Here is a 22,815-nt window from a genome sequence, read left to right on the forward strand (position 1 = left end):
TGAATTTCAGATTAAGATGCGTAGTATCATTGTGGTAGAAAATTTTAAGGGTTAAATGTAAACCAACATCCTAAGTAGAATGAACAAATATCCCACGTATGTAAGGAAGTTAATTCAGTTGACTTCCAGATGACAGTTTTAAAACAAACTGTAAGTTTGGATGTCCTAAAAATGTTACACGAGGGTAAAGTGAAAGGTTCTCGGCCTGACACAGATCGAGAGTTCCAATCTACGAAAATACATTATTCCAGCCTAAATGCACGTGTAGTTAGTTCGAAAGCAAGTTTCAACTGTTCTCTCAAGTAGTTTGCTTACATGTACAGTTGCAGTAGAAGTATTTCGAGTTTTTCGTTAAAATGGAAAAACTTGAATGTTGTACGGTCATAAAACTCTTTGTATTGGAAGGATTAATCCTTAAGGAAATTCATCCAAGTTGTGAAAATGTACGGGGACTGTGCTCCTTTAATATGAACCGTTCAACAGTAGGCAGCTGAATTTAAACATGGTGGGACTTTCCTCGAAGATGACGCACGTGAAGGACGGCCAAAACCCTCAACCACTACGGAAACCATTGAAAAGGTGCACGATATCGTGGTGGACGATAGGCGAGTGAAGATGAGCAAGATAGCTAAGATCGTGGGGATATCGGAAGAAAGGGTGTGAAAGACCTTGCACAAAGAATTTGGGACTGAATGTCGATCAAAAGAAAATGCGCAAACGATTTTTGCAGCAATGTTTGGATCGATTCAAGAGGAAACTGATGGATTTTGTACGGTGATTTGTCACCATGGGTTCACCGCTACATGCGAGAAACAAAACAGCAGTCCAACCAGTGGGTGGAAGCCAGTGGTTCAGCCCCAAAAACAGCAAAGCCCCAAAGAAAGCAAAGTCAATCGTATCTGTCGGAAAGGGCATAGCCAGTGCGTTCTGGGATGCGAAAGGGATCCTGTTAATTGATTACCTTGACAAAGGCAGATCAATTACAGGCGAATTTTACTCCAACCTTCTTGATCAGCTGGATGCCAAAATTCAGGAGAAGAGGCTTGGCTTGAAGAAGAAAAAATTCGTCTTTCTCCAGGACAACGCACCTGCTCACAAGCTTGCGTTGACGATGGGAGAACTACAGGCTTTGGGGTATGATTTGCTCGGTCATCCCCCCTATTCTCCTGATTTAGCACCCTCAGACTTCCATCTGTTCCCCAACTTGAAGAAATTTGTTTCTAGGAAGCGCTTCGCATCCAATAAAGAAGTTGAGAGGGCAGTAGATGGATATTATCACAGCCTTCCAGACTCTCACTTCCGGGAAAGAATACTGATGTTACAAAAATGCTAGACCAAGTGTGTTGAAGTAAAGGGAGATAATATAGAAAAATAAAATCATTTTTAACATAAAATCGCAGTCTTCGTTGTCAGGCCGAGAACTTTTCACCTTACCTTCGTAGGTACATCCCCAGATTGACATTGACTACCTTCATTTTGGCTCCTATTCTTTGACCTATCTGGTGCATGAGTGAATCCACTGGGAGAAATAATCACTTCTCCTAACAGTAGGGCCATGAGAGTAATCACACATGCAAGCCCTTCCGTCATGTCAAGGTATGCGTGAAGGAATACACAAAAATCCTTACTATATTGGACTACTTAATTGTGAATAACTTGCTATGATGAATCAAATCTCCAGTCGTGAAGGCATAGAAATTTGTACATAAAAAGAGCTTAATGTACCAATTCCTCCTTATTTGTACATCTTATTGATTCATTTTAATTTCCCAAGAATTATTTTAAGGGATAACCTTATTGAAATCTTGGTTCCAAGTTGAGAGGGTCGTAGATAGATATTTTTACAGCCTTGCTGGCTCTCTCTTCCGGGAAGGATTAATAGCTAATGGAATTGTAATCTGGAGAACATCATCCCCATTTAATCATGTATTTTTAGTCCAGAAAAAAATAGCAAGACTCGTATGTAGTCAACCTTATCGAGCACATTGTTGACTTCTTTTTAATATTTGGTAATATTAAGTGTACCTTGCATATATATCTATCACCCAGTGACCTATGCTGTGAAAAACAAGAGTGACTTTCCAATGAATAACAGTTATCACTGTCACAATACCAGAAAGTGTAAAGACATTCATGTGAAACATCAACCTATGGTAGCCATAGGACCAGCATCAATGGGCACAAAATTGTTTAATAATCTGCCAAAACATCTAAAAAATGATACGAGAATTTCACTATTCAAGAAGACTAATTGCATATCTGGTAAAAGTTATTGTAGTGAAAATGAATATTAATCTATAACTTCAGCGTTTATTAGTCTCCTGTCATCGCTGTATTTCTATTCGGGAATAATGAGATCTATATCCCATTGACATGTCCTTTACTCCTGCCATGTAATCTCAATTCTGGACACTGGGTCTGCTGAACAATTAATTAATATATTATTATTATTAATTATCAAAATATTTTTCACTTGAAGATGTTTAATGACAGTAAATTATTCTTTTGCAAGTATTTTCCATTAAATGCACCAATTTGCATGAACTGGTGCTAATCACCTAGTTTCTTACGCTATTGGCAGATTTAAGGATTAAACTATTTTTACTTATTTGCAAAAAAAAGCATAAATTATTTGCTAATTAAAATGAACCACGAGTAGAAAACCCTTTTTTGCAAGTAGATCTATTGCATCTTGCTTCAATATTTTTGTATCTTACTTAATCTTTTGGAGAATTATGGTCCCATTGACACTATTCAACTTGCCGTCAACATTGCGCAGGCAAAGAGTTAGTTAGTGAAATCCTGGAATATCAGAGTAGAATCAGATTTTCACGTAATTTTTAATGCTTATATGAATAACATACTGTTATTTGGGTGAATCCTTAAAACAATTCGGTATGTTCAAGTGAACAAGCTCTCCAGTAAATAACGCTTGGGTATGCAGCTAACTTAATTGACGTTTCTGCAAAAAATTAAAATTTTTTGTTAAAACCAAACTTTAATAGCACATCTCTACAGGTTCACCATGCAAAATTCTAGAGTTTATTTTTAGAGGCCAATTTCAACAGGGAGAGACATGCTTGTCATTTGTCCAATAAATTGAGTACACATTGCTTTATGTTAGCATGCTTGAAGCGAAGTGCCTATCGAAATACAGTAAATACTTTGATGAATTTTCTCCACCACTCATTTATGGTATCCCTTCCTGAAGTGGTGATGGTATTTATTGGTTCCTTAAAGACATGTATGGTGCCTCTACCCTAAGAACTTTCCAGGCACAGCAAATAAGTATCCAGAACTCTTGCAAGAAAATCTCCTTGTTCATCTTGCCAGCTCTTATTTGACTCTCTTAAGTTTCTGGCCGAACCATCCATACATATATACTGTGTATTCATCTGGGAAAAAGCAACTCGCACGTCAAAAATTTTACTATACATAATTACTCAACACAAAGAAAATATACTTGGATAACTTCCCAATTAACCTGAAAAAGACTGCCAATGAATCGGAAGAGAGATAGGTGTGAGACTTTTTAATGAACTATTAAAGATCACATCAGGTCATGCAGTAATACACACCAGAAATGCACCTTGAAAAAATTCCTACAGAAATCTTATTACTCTCTCAGAGAGTATCCTAATAATGCCATATTGCGGTGACCATAGTATATTTTATGCATTACAAATATATCTACACGCATGTGTACTTTTTTACTTATCTTATTCTTCCTATTAATATTATTCTTTGACCTGTGGATGTAAAAAGACGAAAATATTTTCTTCAATTTAAGAAGTATTTAAGGAGAACTTAAGGACAAATTCTGCAAATTTTATTTAGTACCATAGGCCAATCAATCAATACACTGATGGGAGAATCAAGAATCATCACACTGATATATGTATTTCATTTATTTAAAATTTTGAAGTAAAGTCCATAAAAATTCCTACAAGAGAAAACTCACTACAATCTACAGGTACACTTATGAGCAATTTAAACCCTATAGATGAAGAACTGTTAACATAAACAATAGATTAAAAAAACACTTAACAAACTCCTTGAGCCATTGAGTTCAACACTTCATTGTTGGTCAATTCACAAAAGAGATGGATTAACACATTCAGTATATTTCCATCAACAATATTTCTGTCAAGTGCTCTTTAGGTCACCATCTTCAGTCAAAACAAATGTTCCTTGAATATCAACTAAAAGTATACCACAATGATACATAGTAAAACAAAACACAGGGCTTTCAAGAGCCATTGTAATAAAACAGTACACCATCCTGACATCACGGTTCTTTCAACTCAAACCAAGAAGCTTGTGTACATCAAATGGCATAAGCAAACAGTGCTTAACTTCCATCCAATCAGCCTATTTTGCCAACTAACATTTATATTTTTTGTGTTTCAGATTCACATTCCAAATCAATTTGAATTCAAGTACTTGAACATCATGAGTATCTGTCCCTTCCACAAGTGCAACAAATACACACAGCTTCAAGATAATATGTAAAAATATTCAAGTTGCCACACAAATAACACAATTATGAAATAAAGAATCAAAATATTCCAAAATTTTATTCCTTGCATTTATTGTTTCTTTCATTTGATCTGAAAGGAAAGAAAACAATCACCGCATAACAGAAAGTGGTCAGTTTACAATTACTTGGTGAATTGAAGATGGAAAAACATCCTTTTGCAAAGGATTTGACCACAGAGTACAACCTGAATGACATGTAAGATTACATTGCACTGGTTTAAATGCAATGTCTTAATTATCACCAGTACACTGATTACCAGTATACAGATTCTGTTAGGTCTACATGAATTCCGGCCATGTGAGATGGGAATTGTGTCATTAAACTGTGTTTTCGTGTGCTTAAAAGTATACCTTGCTTCTGAAGGCCACAGAAGAACCAGCCAAAGGGTCAATTGATCCATTTTGACATCATTAAACCAAAAACAATGCCCAGTCACTATCAGCAGGATAATCTCAGCCATGTATTCAGGAGATTTTCTGATACATGGAAACATGAATTTATCCCTTATTTAGTGAGTGAATCTACTCATTGTATTCAGTAAATTCAACCAATCAGCAATCCTATAGCATTAATATCATTACAATGTTCCTCTTCCTTTCAGAATAATGCTGCTGAATCCAAAGTTCAGAATTATATTTTGAGGCTTTCTAAAGAATACCCTTAGGAATTCATTTCAGCATCACAAGGAGACATCAAAAAGACAGATGAGTCATTTAACTAAGTATTTGGTGGTGTGCTCTAAAATTCATTTTAAAATGAAAATTTTAATTTGGTTTTTCATACTCTAATAATAAGTATGCATTGTGCCACTTATCTCTCAAGTCTATTTTACCAAATTAAATAAAACAAATCATGGTAACTAATGTGATAACATCACTGGCAACTTTTACGCTAGGACTTTATTAATTATAAAACAGAAAATTTAGCTTTCCATCCAAGACAGGCGCTTTCACTGGAATTGCAATTTCACTCATTTCAGTTGAAAATTTTATCAAGCAACACCATCACTCACCAATACCTTATAACCTTCAAAAATATTATCTCAGACAATCTGAAAGGAAGACCTGCCAATAATAGCATTGGAACAAAGATATTCCTGACTGGGCACAAAAATCAACAGTTGACACTCCAGCCCGTAAGGCAAGGGCCAGGCTAGGATTTCAGCATAAAATCATACATTCACGCACGGTTATGCATGTAGTTGAAATATTTCACCCCTGATAACACTGGGATGCCCATGAGGGATTCAGACACACTCAACGCTGCAGCCAATGGCATCGCAGGTGTAATTTTAAAACAATGGGAAAAGAGGAAATGAAATTATGCCCTCAGGGTTTCCTGTATCATTCCGCGAGGTTAGCTACGAGGTACGGGCTTTGTCCGCTTTACCCTCGTAATCTTTCCCTTGCCCACCTGGGCGTTGGGATGGTGGCCCCATCTGCTGATGGAACAAGGCTCCAACATTTCTGGGGGGGAGGAGGGCCATCTCTTTTCAAGGCGCTTCACCAGAGCCTCCCCATTCTTCCCCGCTTCCTTTGTTGGATTTGGGATTTTATTATTTATATTTTGGACCCGCAAGTTCACCACCCAAAAGCCTTGAACCAGCTCTTGGGTGATGACCGCTTCACCCCTCACACCCATGGTGTCCACCCCTCATACAGCAGAGACAAGTTGTCCAGGCTAGTGGCCTCCTGGATAACATAGTCCACCTATTTAGGAAGGAAATTCATTTATCAATGAGCAGTGCACCATTAAAAATGTAGAGTTGCTTAACGCTTATCCAATTCTGAGTTTATGAACTTCTATGACCTTTCTAGTCTTACCAGACCAAAATACCAACTTTTCTCATTGATAATTTCAGGGAAATATTCAAGCGGAAATGTCACTTGCTGCTCTCAGAAGAAGAGTTGTCTACTACAGTTCCACATACTGAATTGAGCCACCAAAATGACTCAATTTGAGAAATCGACTACGTTTGTAGTTTGGGGCTCAAGACATAATAATGTTGGAAAATAAAATTACTGAAAATAATTGACAAAAAAGTTACTGTCTAAGGATAGGTTGAACCCAACATTTTCAGCCAATTAAAGTCATGAATCAAATTTCTTCTTCATTTAATATGGAATCTTTAAACATTGTTTTTTTTTTGAATTTCAATTTCAAATCCCCAATCTCATTTTATGAAATTGCATTTCAGAGACGCATCCAAATTTAATATTAGACTTAAGATAATATTCCAAACTCAATATACAAGATATATCTTCCTAAATGCCAATACGCAGCATGAGTAATAAAAATTAAAGCTATTTCAATATCAAATCACAAATTTTTACTGTCTTAAATGTAAAATTTTACTCCTCACTAGTATTAACTGCATTTCAGGATATTATTCATATATGATTTATGATTATATCATACTATCATATCATATATCAATCACACTTTACTGCTGATCAGCTCATAACTATTATAAAAATAAGCAGTGAAATGGTTTTCGGTGAAACCACAAATGAAAAAATGATAATTTGAAGTAAAAGCAAAAATGCAGGGTGAAAACTGCTGGGCATGAGATAATTACACAATCTCAAGGGTGATTTTAAATCATCCATCTACTGAAACTCTATTTTTAGCATGATGGAAGAGAAAACTATCTGAACACTTATTGATTGTCACACTGAGGTGTGATGCAAGTCTTCAAGTGTCCACATTAAGATGAATGATTTCACACAAGTTTTTGTGAAGCCTTTCTATACCTTTTCAAAAATATGATTTTGGTAGTAGGAATGAAATAAGATTTGGAGTTTACATGATGTTACACCCATTGCCAATACCAAGAATCACTCAAACCAAACTTCACCCAGTCATAATATGGTTTGCAAAAATGATTAAAATTACTTTAATTTGGAATTATTAATAATATTTATGTCAATAAAAACAACTTATTTAACAGCCTGTTTTAATGTGTTTTTAAATCCCCTAAACAAAAATTGACAAAAAATTATAAGTCACAGAAACAGATGCAATGTAACCATATTGTTCATTTACCTCCTAAGCATTCACAATGAGACAATTTTGGTTTCCTTAGTCAATTATCTCTACAATAAGCACATAGAGTAGATAGACTTACTACAGCTACATAATAAATAATTTCTGTATTGGCCTGAATAAAGGATGATTTTGAATGTAACCATTTGTGTTATAGATAAATTTTCAGAAAAAAACTTGAACACACAGGCTTTTGAGTTATTTTGTCATATACCATATCAAGCATGCATGCTTGACAGAACTATAAATGCAATAAATTCTTTTTCCAAAATTTCAACTGTGTATCTAATTTTCCCAGAAAATTTATCACTTGTTTCTGATTTTCATTCATTATTTAACTTCCAAATTTGACTTCATTAAATAGGCATTGGAAATAATTTAAATCTGTCAAAGTTTGGACTGCATTCTGTTAAATATATAGTTGAGTTCAATATCAATGAGGAAGTTATTCAATATTACATTCTTTCAAAGATACATTAACGCCCCTGTTATAATTTAGAGATAAACTTTAACTAAAAAAATCATCTGACTCAATACAAAATAGTGAAAAATTATTTTATGCATTTATAAAGGCAATGAAATACATACTTGCTCAGCTACACTGGATTTCTTCAAGGGGCTTGGATCCCTTCCCTCCAGTTTCATCTTGACACGCTTCCACACACTTAGTGCGTAAGCATTTCTTTCACCAACACTGTTCACACCACCTGTTTATGAGAAGTTTATATATATTTTTTCTGGCATGCTTTGAGAAAAAGTATGGAAAATTGCATTCCCTTACATATTGACTGATGAAGGGAGAGAAATAATAATTAATTTTTATGAACAAATACTGATGTGATTCATCCAAATAACACTTGAGAATTGGTTGGAGAGATTTCATCACAGAAAACAAAAAATTAACTCAATAGTAACAGCATTACTCTCAAATAACTAAAATCGATTTCATAAAATTTTGGGAGATCTAAGAAGTGAGTCAGAGTTGAGAGGAAAGTCCCTCAAATTTCTTGACCTGCACCATGACACAAAATGGCAACTATTATACTTTAATTGATGATAATTATAGCCAGATAACCGAGGAACAACAATTACTTCAATTGTAAATAAAACAAATGTAAATAAATCATCTTTAGGTAATTCCCAGAAGCAGCATGGATCCTTCATGTGATGCATTTTGTGGTTTACAATGACGTGTGATGGGGAAATATAGAATTTCATACACAAGTTCACTAATGCCTACAAACTGTGTCAAATGTAAATGTATTAACTCTGCCAATCATCTTCAGGAACAAAGAATGGCTATGATTAATAGAAATATGTGATTTTTTGATGAATTTCAAAATATCCTCTTAAATATTCTTCAGTTTTTGATTTGTGATTTCTCAGAAAGGCTCCCAAAAACATTTATTTACATGTAAGAATCTCATAAAAGAGAGGTATTTACAACATTACACATTTTGAGTTTGATTAGAAGCTATTCCAGCATTTTACATATTCAACAAAAATATTTATTAAGTCAAAGATCTACAAAATGTGCGCAACCTATAGATTCATAAGGAAGATATGTACCACAGATACATGTGTGTATTGACCACAGATTATGTATGTAAGTCAGCTGTATCATAGATATCCACAAAAATCTCGTATCCCGAGAAATAAAAAAGTTGATTCTTTGATTTTGAGACCAATTTTACATAAAATCTTCAAATAACCTTTAAAATAAATATCATAAAACATTCTGCTCTCCAGTAACCAAAATGAAAAATAATTTGAAAACTTTGTTGATTGACACTTCAAGCACTATTTTCAGCAAAAGGCCAATGGAATTCACTTGGATTTAAACAAGATAATTTCAATCAAGAATGTCTCATCTCATAAAATGAAATATTATATGATGGCTATGAAACCTATGCTCAAATAAGGTAACCTTTACCAATTATATGAGCTTAAGTAATGAAAATGGATCCAACTACTAATGTCCTTTGAGGTGTCCAAAATATTGCATAATTTTGAAAACAACCAGTAAAAGGGGATATGATAGAAAGAAAAATTGGAAGACTTGAAAAAATAAATTTGGTTAACTCTTAAGGATTGAGGCCAATAAAAAAATTCAGCAGGAAGCAATCTAAATACCTCCTTTCAATGTAGTGGATGCAACTGACTCACCTTTGACCCCACGAGCAGGAGGGGCAGCTTTGATGTCTTTTGTACCAGCTTTAACTGGAGACTGACATACACCATCCTGCCTGACAAGCTTTGGACGTCCAGACTTTGTCTTTGATATTTTTGGCAGGCAATCTCCTGGCTGCCCACTGCCACTCTGGACCATTTGCATTGCCAAGTCCACTAACCCACTGTAGATTTGTCCTACAACAATGAAAAATAATATTTTTTAGTTACACAGACAGGGCAAAAGTAAGTGCAATGGCGAAAGAGGCAAATTTTTATGAAAACTACACACAAAAAGGGGATAAATAAATTCAATCTCTTTAACAATCTGCCAGTATACAGTGAAGTACATAGTGGGGTGAAAAAGAATCACCCAAATCTGCAGTTTTAATTGTTTTTGTAAGGGTCACATCTGTACATTTACTCTAGCTTCATCACTGTTAAATTAACATAGCTACTGAAGCATAAAAATAACAATGGCAAAGGGTATTCATTACCAGTCATAGCTTCAAGAGAGTGGAGCTGTTCTAGGGCATGCCTCTTTCTCCTGGCATCTGCTCTCCCTCCCATCACCTCCCCATCTTCCCCATCAGATCCATCTTCTTCGTCACATGTCCTGGACACTGAGGAGGAACCAGCAGTCCCACGTGCATCACCAGTGCCTCCTCCCATGGTAATGGAAGTTGGTGAGTCTTGTGGAGGAGCAGTTCCAGGTGGTGCCAAGAGGGTACGGAGCAAGGATGCAAAGGACTCCGAATATGAGCGATATAAGCGAAGGAAAGCATCCAGACCAGAAGAGGCCATATCCTCAAACTGAAAAAATATGAACAGAATACAAATAAAAAGGCATTTTCCAAGTTTCACAATTTGACTCAACATCAAAAAGTACAGCTATTGGAAAGAGCAAAAGGTAATTCAATGATTTAACCAAATAGAAAGGTATGTTATCCAATTTTCCTCAATATGATTATAAAAGAAGAGAAAGCTGTGGCCACTTATTTATGAAGAATGAAATCCCAGATACAAGAGAATAAAAACTGTAGCAGAAGCAGGAAATATACAGGTACAATGCAATGCCTGTATATCCATTAATTTGTTCCATTTTAAAAATTGGTGCACCCAAACAGTTGGGTATGCAAATTTTAAAAAAACAGAGAACATGTGAAGTTCCACTTCAACCAAGGTACACTCACCTAGAATCCACATTCATTAGTCTAGCTTTTATTAATTTCTACTCTATTTTTCAATTTAAATTTTGTTACACACTGGTACATATGGTGCATTAAGTTGGCCTTAAAAATTTTACTGGATTAAAAATACCCTGCATAGATGGCATGATTTCATTTGTCCATAACAAAATTTGTGTTAATGAAGTCCAAATATATTGTTGACACTTGCCATCAAGGCACTATTATGGTACTATTATACCTAAAATGGACTCCAATAAAACTGCAAGTAAGTTCATGTAATTCAATCTTCATATGAGATTTCAGTTAAAGTTAACAAGAGCCAATAGAATAAGAAGGAAAATGTCTACGCATAGCTCATACTCTGTGTAAATGGCCACTAAATAGGGTGAAAATCACTAATGCTCTGATAATCATTAAAAGAATATACAACATTACAATTATTATTATATTAATTAATTATCAGCATTAATTAGTAATTAATACTAAACCATTATTGGAACAAACAACAGAAAACAGTAAATTATCATAATGAATCCAGCCTTCATTTTTTGTTTATCCTTAAGTCTTTACCTTGAGCATCGTTTTCAGTAAAGAGCGGACATCGGACATTAGTCTGTGGTGCGTGGCCAGAAGGGAGCGAATTTTTGATGCACAACGGCGTACACCATCATCAGCTGCTTCCATTGCCACCTGAGCTTCACCCATTTCCACCTGCACACCTCGTATTCGCTCTAAAATGAAAATTCCACAATTAAAATAAAATTACAACTTTGATTAGCCAATTATTCAGAGATGTAAAATTTCAAGGAATACAATGCTGAAGTTGAAAAAAATATTTTTCCAAGGGTCAATTCCAACTATTTGAAAAGTACACTCGGAATACCATACGATTGAAGCAAAAACTGGAAAAAGCTGAATGTTGATTAAGTCACAGATTACATTCATGAAATAATAAATGATAGGAGTTAATGAAAGAATCTTGGGAGAATAGAAAATAAAAAAATGGTAAGATGTTTTTTCCCAAAAACAAGAAAAGGCAGGAATATATGAAAATAAGGAGAACATGATAATTTATGACAAGTAAAAGATTAAGAAGAATTAGAAGTGCAAGTCACTTCGTTATACAAAATGCAATGCTTATTGAGAAATAAATGAATTCATAATTTTTAATAAGTGCAATTGATGAGATGGAAGAAATACCTGCAGAAAACTTAATATTGGAAAAAGAAGGAATACCAGGTGATTCAAATACTATGGACAAAAGATTAACAATATGATATTTAACCAAGGGTCTTCTTGTTATGAAGAAGAATCTGTAGAGTAGTCTAAGTACTATTTGATTTTGAGGGTCCACCAAAGACTACGGATATATCACACCACTTACACGCTATAAATTTCTATTTATATTAAGATATAATAAAATTAGAAAAGGAATTAGTTAAGTATTACTAATTCACTATGAAATAATTCTAATCCAAGTAGAAGTTTACATTACTTAAGTTTCAAATTATGTCTGATTAAGACACTCATTTCATGAAGAAATTTCCGGGCATGGCTGGTATTTAGTATGGTTACCGAGAAAAACATCTAGTTCTGACTTTATACTTTCACACAGAACCCAGTTCATATTTACCTCATTCCCTTAGGAGGCTTCTCACACTCATTACATTGGGGCTGTATTTTCTGAGCAGTAAAGAGATACAAGTGGGTCTGGTGGCATTGCCTTATTCTCAAAAGCCTTATAGTTTCACATGCAAAATATATTCCTGTTAGCAGAATGACGGTGAAAGAAAGGGCCTTAGAGCTTGCAAATAAAATTGGGAATGAAGATATTAGTGCTAGTAATGGGTGGCTGGAGAGATTTTGAGTGTGGTATGCCACTATCTTCTGAGGACTTAGTGGCAAAGCTGGTGATGATGTCAACAATGACTTGCGCTGAGCTACAATTCCATTCATTATAAAACAACAAAACCCAGCAAATATTCAACATGGACAGTGACTTTTTCATGTGTTGAATCCATGTCATTGACCGTAAAGGGAGAACAATGTAAGGGTGTAAAATTTGCAAAAGAACACTAAACAGTGAGCTATTGAAGGACCAGAGATGAAGAGAAGATGCAACCATTAATCACTCAGAAATCATTACAGCTGCTAAGTTTTATTCATGCCATACATAAATTATGAATTTCATGGCATGGCAATAAGAAAGCATAGATGGCTTCAAACAATTAGGAAAATTGGTTAACAGTTTTCTGACAGAAGGATGCGCAATCACAATTAAAAACATAGTCCCATCCCTGAGCTTAATTTGTCAATTGAAGTTAAAAAACGTCCAGTTTTCGTTTTTCTCACAAAACACCACATCAAAATTGCATGCTGGAGCAGGGTTTGTACGGAAATACCTCAAAATGATAATTCAACGTTTAATTGCTAGGATGGATGGAGTGCAAATGCAATGAAGTTTGTAAATGGAATAACTCCTAGCAATGCTGTCATGTGGGTGAATTCCACATCAAGAGAAGCCTGACACTGAAATATAGTAAGCTATATTCAGATGAGCAATTTTTCCATTAGCGACGCAGATGCTGCCATCAATGAAGACAATCCTCAGGTGATGCAGAAGATAAAAATACCTTGGGCTAAGACAATTACAGTTGAGGTTTGGAGATAGCCATAATTAAGCACACACAAATTAAGAACCAGTTTCTATATTAAGCAAAATTTTATAACAGTTTTTAGGATGAAAAATTGTTTTTTTTGTCCAAAATTCATGCATTGAATTTTTCTTTAGGATCCAGTATTAATGAGGACTAAGATTTATAGGAAGCAGAAGTTGTTGTGGAAAGTTTACTTCTTGCACAGTTTCTGTCATCACTGGAAAAGCGTGACTTCAATATGGGGACAAAATTTGGTTCATGGGGAAAAAATAAAGTGACCTTTTCTTCACATGAAAGATGCAATGGAGGAAGAAATTATGCTTCTAAAGTGCAGAAATCTTAAGCACTAAAATGCAAACATTTCTGAAGAAAACTTAAATAAATTTGCATTGTGCAGACTGAAAACTGTGTTCATTATAGAATTACATACCTTGTTATATCTGAGCAAAATCAATTTATCAATTGTGGATTTACTTAAGATAGTAAAAATATAATTCTAGATTTTAATGTTTCTGGATTGAAAAGATATGCTCTTAATGCATTTTCAATGTATCTGCCCATTTATTCATACATGTATATACTACCTTGATCAAAAAGTTCCCGGAATAACCACCGTGTGGCGCTCCCATCGTTCCGATTTGAGTTCTGTTTTTTTTGTTAAATTGGTACATCTGTTGTTGATATTCCCTTTAAATCTTAGTGTCATAACTTGACATTTGCAAAAGTTACGTAGCCAAGAGTACATCTATCTCTGTGTGTGTTGGCGATTTTTTACAATTGCAGAAATGGATTTAAATTTGCAACAACGAACTTGTATTAAATTTTGCGTAAAAAACGGATTTAGTGGCGCACGGACGTTGGAAATGTTGGAAAAGTGTTTCGGCAACGATTCTCTAAAAAAAAACGGTCGTTTACCAGTGGCACGAGCGGTTCAGAAGTGGTCGTGAGTCAATCGAAGATGATGAACGCAGTGGCAGACCATCGACATCGAAAGTCGGTGAAAAAATTGATAAAGTAAAAGAAATGTTGGTCAATAACCGCAAATTAACCATCAGAGAAATAGCGGAGGACTTGAACATTGCCTATGGATCCGCCCAAGACATTGTGGTTAATGATTTGGGTTTCCGTCGTGTAGCAGCAAAGTTGGTGCCAAAAGACCTCAATTTCATGCAAAAAAGAGACCGTGTTGACGTCGCAAAAGACATGATTTGCGAGGCTGAATCCGATCCCACATTCATCAAAAGGATCATTACTGGAGACGAGACGTGGGTTTATGAGTACGACACGCAATCCAGACATCAGGCAAGTGAATGGCGTTCACCAAATGAGCCGAGACCAAAAAAACCACGTCGTTTTCAGTCAAAAAAGAAGGCAATGCTGACGGTTTTCATGGATTACAACGGTGTAGCGCATCATGAATTTTTGCCAGAAGGCCAGACAGTAAACAAAGAGTATTATTTGGGCGTTATGAGACGTTTGCGTGAAGCAATTCGCCGAAAGAGACCAGAAATGTGGGCAGAAAACTCGTGGATTTTGCACCATGATAACGCACCGTCGCACAGTGCTATCATTATTCGTAATTTTTTGACGAAAAATGCAACAAATACCATCCAACAGCCACCGAATTCACCTGATTTGGCTCCCTGTGACTTCTTTCTGTTCAATCGAGTTAAAAAAACCATTACGGGGAACGCGTTTTAGCAGCCAAGAGGAAGTAATGGAAAAATCGCAGGAAGCACTGATGGACATACCGAAAACCGAATATAAAAAATGTTTCGAGGATTGGATCAAGCGCTGGCATAAGTGTGTTGCAGTCGATGGGGATTACTTTGAAGGGGACAATATAGATTTAGATGAATAAACTTGTATTTCTAATTTTCTGAATAAATTCCGGGAAATTTTTGATCAAGGTAGTATTGCAATATCCCCCCCTTTTCATTGGGCACCCCTTTTTTAACGGCAATTTTTTTGGAGGAACTGTTGATGTTATTTATTTTTATTTATTTAGCCATTAGTCCGAAAAGAGCACTCTGGCCTTTACATCGGACTATTAACAAAGAATAACAATGAAGACGATTACACCCAAGCCCTAGGTGGAAGAAAAACCCACCCAGGCGGGAATCGAACCCGCGACCCATGGATTGGCAGACGAGGACGTTACCCCACCACCACCGAGGCCGGCCGCCATGTTCCTCATAAGGCAGTTTCACGGCATTGAGACCTGCACCTCATGTCCAATGATTCGACAAAGTAAAATGTTTAGGAACTTTAAAAATTTATCTTAAAAATCTCAGAAATTAGGCTGGGAATCAAATGTCATGCTGAGAAAGTGAATGGATTCTTATGCAAAGAGATATCTACGACCTAGGGAGAGCTGGGGAGGGAGATTACGTCCCTGCAAATGATGAAAATGCAAGAACTTCATTCTCTTCAAGGAGACACAAGAGCCATTTCTTCATAACCACCCAGAAAACTTGCTTAAGATTGGTTGAACTGATGATTTTACTAACCAACAAAATATTAGAATATCATTCATTATCTGGAAACACATTATGCGTCCACTAATGCATTCCACTGTAATGCTAATTCTAATTCTAAGAAAAAATTGTGCCACACTCAAAAGGAGACCTGGAGAACTCCTTTTCTCATTTATAAGAATTGCAGGTACCCAGAGGTGTCAACTAGAATTAAAGCCAGGTCCTCTGCTCAATAGGCCCAGGGCTCTGCTCATTGGATCGTCATGTCCCTTATGCATTTAACAATTGTTGCAATGTGTATACACTTCATTATCTTTACTTGACATCCTGGTGAGTTAAAAGCAGTTTCTGTACTCTCTTCAGAAATTAAAAATCTAAGTTTTCATTGTTTACATTCCCATCCAAGGCTGACAATGGATGGTATCTTAGGCATAGATTATAGAAGGGATAGATGAGCTTTTCTATATGATAAGTGTTGGCGCTAACAATGCACATGTGACCAGAAATAAAGAGACATCCTTGAGTGCCTCAAAATTTGAAAGACCCATTTTTGCCCAGAGGCAATATTTCATATAGCATCAATAGGCACCATGGGCCTGAAGACAGCTATGATATCGCATAGAGAAGTGACTACCATCATTAACTTACCAGCAATGTGAACTTCAAAGGCACGAATAGAATTGGTATCTTTAAAATTATCTGGTGTTATATGCAGCAGACTTGGATCAGTGATTTTACACAAAGCTGCCATGTCAGGTTTTATAGTGGATGCTAACAAATCACCTGAGGAAAATAAACAATATTAATAAATAAAATGAGCTAAATATAGAAACAAATTAAAGTTTAATAATTCTACTTAATACTATCCGTTCAGAGTTATAAAAGATTACATCTAAGACCAGCACTGTAAGACCAACGAAAATGCTAAAGATTTAGCAGGTCACCATTTAATAACTGCCAGTTGTTATTACTATTAATTTATACAGTGATTACAAATATGCTCCAAACATTGTGAAGAGTTTGCAAAAAATAAACAATTACATACTTTTGACCCATAGTTTATGAACTAATTGTTATTTTTTTAAACATTTCTCTATGATGATGACACTCGTTCATGGCTTTGGTATTTTTCATTTTGTAATTTTATCTATAAATATTTTCTATTCAAGATGAAACTCAATGCAGCAAATTACCAAAAAAATATTTATAAATAGCTTAAACTTGACATTTCCTGTGTTCTACGCTCAACGCATGTGGTAGATTGTTTTTCTCATAATGACAAACTTCCACTACATCTCACCTGAATCTGTTGAATATATATAAGAAACATAATAATCATGTTCATAACTATTACCCGTTTGATTTTACACTAAATGGTAAACAGATCCACTCTACATCACAAATTTGCCCAAAAAGAATGTTCAAATACCATGAATATGTCCTCGAAAAAATATCCTTATGAGGCAAAAAATAAATGAATCACTATGCAGAGGGTAACAGGGAGACAAAATGGAGGGCAGATATTAGGGAAATAGGAGAGAGAGAAGGAAAGGAGATGCATACGTGGATATGAGGAAGGGAAAGTTTTCCACAATGCAATACACTAGACAGCTGTCCTGGTTAAGGAATTTCCAAGGTGTTCTCGTTTTCACCAGGGAATTGAACACTGCTGATGTTACTTTTAATCACAGGTGAATGATTAACTAAGCCAATATCCAAGAAACTGCGGGAGATGCCATGACAGTAACTTTTAACAGAGTCATCCACTATATGTGCATTACAATGCTACAATTTCAGAGTAAAAATCATCCCGGTCAAGGCGAATGATTTTTACACTCAATTGTTGCATTAAAAGCCAATGTTTTATAAGTGATCACCATTGATAAAACTGTGGCTCAATAGGCTGCTTTTTAGATTTTACTCTTAGACATCCACATATGTTTTCACCCAAAACCCATTTTGTCAAATTAATTAATATGATGATCTAGTTACATTGAAACCGGTCATATTAAATTTTATTTAGCGGAAAATTGCCAATTTTTAATTAATCATGATATTCCACCATATCAAGCCTGAAATGTCTTTTTCTATCCATTTTGTTTTATTTTTCATTCATAAAAAAATACTAACATCAGTTAAGGGTTACTTGAGAGCTTATTTTCATTCATTTAGTACATATAACATTGTATTCAGATAGATGCCAGAGTAACATCTCTTTCCACAGTGATATTTCTGTTAAAATCAAGGAGATAATTCAATCTATTTTCCAATCCATATGAATGTCCACCATGATTCTATTGCATTGTCCTCCCATCTCTAAAAGACAGTTACATGAATGAAGAGTAACTTTATTAAATGATAGATTACTTTGCATAATCATTAGCTTGGTCTTTTCATAGATCAGGCAAATACTGGGCCAATGTAAATAAATGGTATAGATGGAATACTGGGAAAGGCAATATTTCACCAATTGTGATCTATTTACTTAAAACGAAATAATAAATAACACAAGTTTACCTGATGACGTGAGTTTTAATAGTTTTTGCTGATGGGTAGTTATAGATGTTTCACACTCGTTTAAAATTCGGAGGAAAGCTGAATCAGCTGCCTCGGCTTCGGGAGCCACTGGTAGACATCCACTTCTTAGCCCTTCCCGATGAAGGAGAGTGGCACCAACAGAACTTAGGAGAGCAGAGAGTGAGCCTTCCCGGGACATCTCACTAGCAACACATGCTGATTCCCTCTCAAAAGCTGAAATCACCTGAAATTAGAGATGGCATACTCTCAACAGTGGTTTTCTAAACTGAATTCTCCTTAAATACAGTACTGCACACAATGCATTTTAATGATTCACAACCTTCCCGCCTAAATAATGTCATTCACAGTGATACCAATACTATAAATTTATATAATATCCAACAAAACTTTAAATATAATTAGGATGCAGAAATAACTAGGGCTACATGAACATTTTCAAAAATTATTTTGAAACTTGCACATACGAATGATTGATTAGAAAATTGTCAATTTCCCTGATATTTCATCATGTTTATTGCAAATTACAATGCCTCCCAAGAGGGTTCAGTCACAAAGAAATTCCATCACAAAGTGCTGGAGGATTCATACTTGCGCCCTGGGATCTGGGTGAAAATGTAGCCATGTCTTCCGCTAAATTTCCTAGTGGCTTTAAGCAATTAACCATTAAAATATTGTGAGTTGGGGCAGAAATAAAAAACAATTATATGCAAAAGACTATAGCAAAACCTAGGACCTTTTAATTGTAATTGGATGCTCTAACAAAGAGCTATCATGAATTTTCTTGAGTTTTACCCAGAAATAGAAGGAATGAGATATCCAAACCATCTGAGATAGATCAAAGGAGGTTTATGACAATTGGCAGAATAGCCATTAAAATGGCATCCCAAAATGTGAATATTACACCACGATCTTGAAAGATGTGCTATACTTAAATTTTTTGGTTTGGAATGTACTAAAATTAAATAGAAACCATCGAACATAGTAAAGCCATCAAACAACTGACAAAAAAAACTCCATAACAGCATGAAGTGTTAAAAATACAGAAATTGAGAGTAAAAATCACTTTAACCTATTAAACTTTAAATTCCATTACATGATTCATCTAACAAAGCCAACACATTAAAATTCATTATATCTAATATGATTTTTAATGATTAAACTGAAACCTGTAATGTAGTCTAGTAAAGGCACGAATGAAATAACCATTCAACCCTTTATAAAAATCTGATCTACCATCTAATCACATACATGCATACAGTTACATACTATACATCTAATTACAGGTTGCAGTTAAATTATTAAAAATCAGTTTAGAAATAATAAATTTTAATGTGTGTGTGCATTTTTGTCACCAAATGGTTCATGGCTAAAAATAAAAATTGTTCACTCATCATTTACCCAGACTATAAATATGAAGCTTTTATACTAAGAATGCTAAGAATAGTAGATTTGTGTTAGTCTCCATTGAATATTAAAATATTAGAAACAAATAGAAAGTCAAAAATATCTAAAAGGCCGAACTATAAGAGCTTTAATGAGTAAATAATTCCTAATAATTTACTCAAATGAGAGGATCAATTGAAAGAAGTTCATAAAGGTTATATTTTGGCACCTGAAAATTATGCAAGGAAGTATTGAAATAAACAAGCACATATATCCAAAAGTACATTTAGTCAATCAAAGAAATATCTCAAATAAAAAATGTTTCACCAGCAAATTAGCCCATCTCTGACATTACAAGACAAAAGAATAAGACTGCCGAGATAAATTTAATTGAAATATTAAGTCTATGTACTATTAAACCTATCTACAATATCTTACAAGAGACAGGGACCTTAAAATGTTAGCTACCACTGTGAGATCAAGAATAAACCAAATACTTCTGAAATTAATTATGGCACTTACTTCCTCAATGGCTGGATTACTGTCATGTTCCCATTTCAGTCTTTGCATAGCCTCATTTGATGCTGCTTTGTAATTTTCTGATGCATCCAGTACACATGGCTCAATATTGGACAAAGCAGACACACATTCACGCAATTCATTGAGAAATTGAGGACGACCTGGAAAATGAGAGACAACAAAATATGGGCGATGAATTAAGAAAATTTATATTGTGGTACAATTAAAATTTATAATTTAAAATTTTTGAACAACTTCTCCAATCTACTTGTTTCACCAAGATAAATACTAACTAAGTATGTTGACAGCCATTGTCTCTATTTGGTTATCAGGGCCATCATCTTCTGAGCCATGAATCCAAGCATGGGCAGCTGCCTGCAGCCTCAGTCTCTGCAAGGATGAGCGAGCCCATTCTGCATCTCTGAGCAAACGTCTTTGCAAAGCCAAACGGTTGCAATGACCCTATAAATAAATAAAAAACTTTATGGACTTTGAAAGTAGAACAAATACCAAAAATTAATAGTACATAAAACAGAATAATCAGACACAGATGACCTTGACCAAAAATGAGCTATGAATCCACGAGAGTATTCTTCCAAGACACTATTTTATGATAACTATTAACTCATGAGCATAAAATATATTCTGACCAATTTTTAGTCAGGATGCATAAGATCATGGATACGTGCATTTATAAATAACAACTTTGGTAGTGAGTATTGAAATCACAATTATTTTCCGATAACATTAAAAATACATCCCGAATATTTACAAAAGTGCTTCTAATCCTAATCTACTTTTTAAAAATAAATATATTATCCATTCATTGACCCTAGATTAACTTTCTATAGTGAATAACTGACTATAAAATTTTTTATGTGTAGCCATTTACAAATATTCCTTTAAAAACAATACTGATTTTCTGATGGCTCCATAAGGAAGTAAAATTGGGTAGTCTTGTGTTCAATATTGAATTTTTTTTACTGACCTGAAATGTGCAAAGAAGAGCTGACGCAACTGGCAGTAAAGCAAGAGGGAAACTTGGAAGCAATGAAACAATTCTCTTATTCATCACATTGGAAACAGGCAACACGGAAAACAATCTTAATCCATCTCCTCTAGCAAGTTCTTCTGCAGAGAGACTGTGGGCCACATCACCCTCAGAGTCATTAGTAATGTTGGGCAGTGATGAAAATGATGGAAGAGTAGAATTAACTATGGAAGAACTGGAATGAGGTTCTGAAGTATATGCAAGCAGCACTGCTGGGTCCATTGGAGGCGGTGTCAGCTCATGGTGGCTCATTGTTTCAATACTATTGGAGTTCATCGGCATGATGGCAGGAGAGGCCACACCAGGAAGACATCCCGCTTGGATCAGGCCAGAATTATTGGCATCTGTGACTGGTGGTCCAATGGGCATGGTAAACAAGGCACTCTGGGATAATAATGGAGAACTTGAAAGCTGGGTGGGTGTCGATGGCTGCAATCCCTGTGTTTCCCGCTTGCAACACACTTCCACTGCATTGTGGCACAAATCTTCCAGGGTAACAGTCTTTGGGGAGCTGGAGAAATTGTCTGAGCTGATGCTACTGAGCTCTTTTACAGCTTCTGGAAAAGAAAGCAATTATGGTACTTCAAATTCTTGATCAAATGGATACTCAATAAAAATGTCCCAGAAAGTGATTTCCCAGCATACTTCTTAAAGGAAATATCTTTATATTTTACATTTGACAGGATTCTGGGACTATGATGATTTACCAATACAATGGAATTTGATAAACTGGGGCAAAATTTTAAGGTAAATAAATTTCACATATTTTTTCATTGGAAAAAGTTGACTTCAGATTTAAAAAATTGTAACTAAATTCAATTTCGATTGTAAAAAATACATAAATCTTCAATAAATGTATGCACAATGCTATAACAACAAGTAGGATGATTTTGCAGATTATCATGGCAGTGGACAACTTTACCTCATCACTCTCTGTGTATAACTAAGACAATGTTACTTAGGTTCATCAGAGGTTTGCTTTGAGTGCATTCTGAATTTCCCTTTAACAGTATATGGCCACTAAATAGGAAAATTGAAAAAAACAGGTTAAGTCGAACAATTACTTAAATTCTTAAAATATTTGGTAAAAAATTAAAGCCAATTGCCATTATTTATGAATTCAAATGATTTTTACACAGAATAAATCAATAATAGTGAGGCCTGTGCATGGCAACTACAGTGGTTGTTCATTATTGGAATTAGCTGAGTAAACATGGAAATTTAAACATTTCATCCATATTTTGTG

General features: G+C 35.0%; 1 protein-coding gene across 1 annotated transcript in view; it reads right to left on the reverse strand.

The window, feature by feature from the left end:
* Positions 1 to 3,850: 3,850 nt before the first annotated feature.
* nonC (serine/threonine-protein kinase Smg1) overlaps positions 3,851 to 22,815 on the reverse strand; it is a 122,146-nt gene continuing 103,181 nt past the window's right edge. Inside the window, exons 50-59 of the mRNA XM_071594137.1 lie at positions 21,507 to 22,126; positions 20,812 to 20,980; positions 20,522 to 20,679; positions 18,596 to 18,839; positions 16,727 to 16,861; positions 11,515 to 11,675; positions 10,252 to 10,567; positions 9,752 to 9,952; positions 8,174 to 8,292; positions 3,851 to 6,249 (exon numbers count right to left, since the gene is read on the reverse strand). Coding sequence (XP_071450238.1) covers positions 6,172 to 6,249; positions 8,174 to 8,292; positions 9,752 to 9,952; positions 10,252 to 10,567; positions 11,515 to 11,675; positions 16,727 to 16,861; positions 18,596 to 18,839; positions 20,522 to 20,679; positions 20,812 to 20,980; positions 21,507 to 22,126 — 2,201 coding nt within the window. The 3' untranslated portion in view covers positions 3,851 to 6,171. The remainder of the gene's footprint in view (positions 6,250 to 8,173; positions 8,293 to 9,751; positions 9,953 to 10,251; positions 10,568 to 11,514; positions 11,676 to 16,726; positions 16,862 to 18,595; positions 18,840 to 20,521; positions 20,680 to 20,811; positions 20,981 to 21,506; positions 22,127 to 22,815) is intronic.

The sequence above is a fragment of the Hetaerina americana genome, unplaced genomic scaffold, assembly GCF_022747635.1.
Source record: "Hetaerina americana unplaced genomic scaffold, ioHetAmer1.1.p SCAF_1, whole genome shotgun sequence".
NCBI lineage: Eukaryota > Metazoa > Arthropoda > Insecta > Odonata > Calopterygidae > Hetaerina > Hetaerina americana.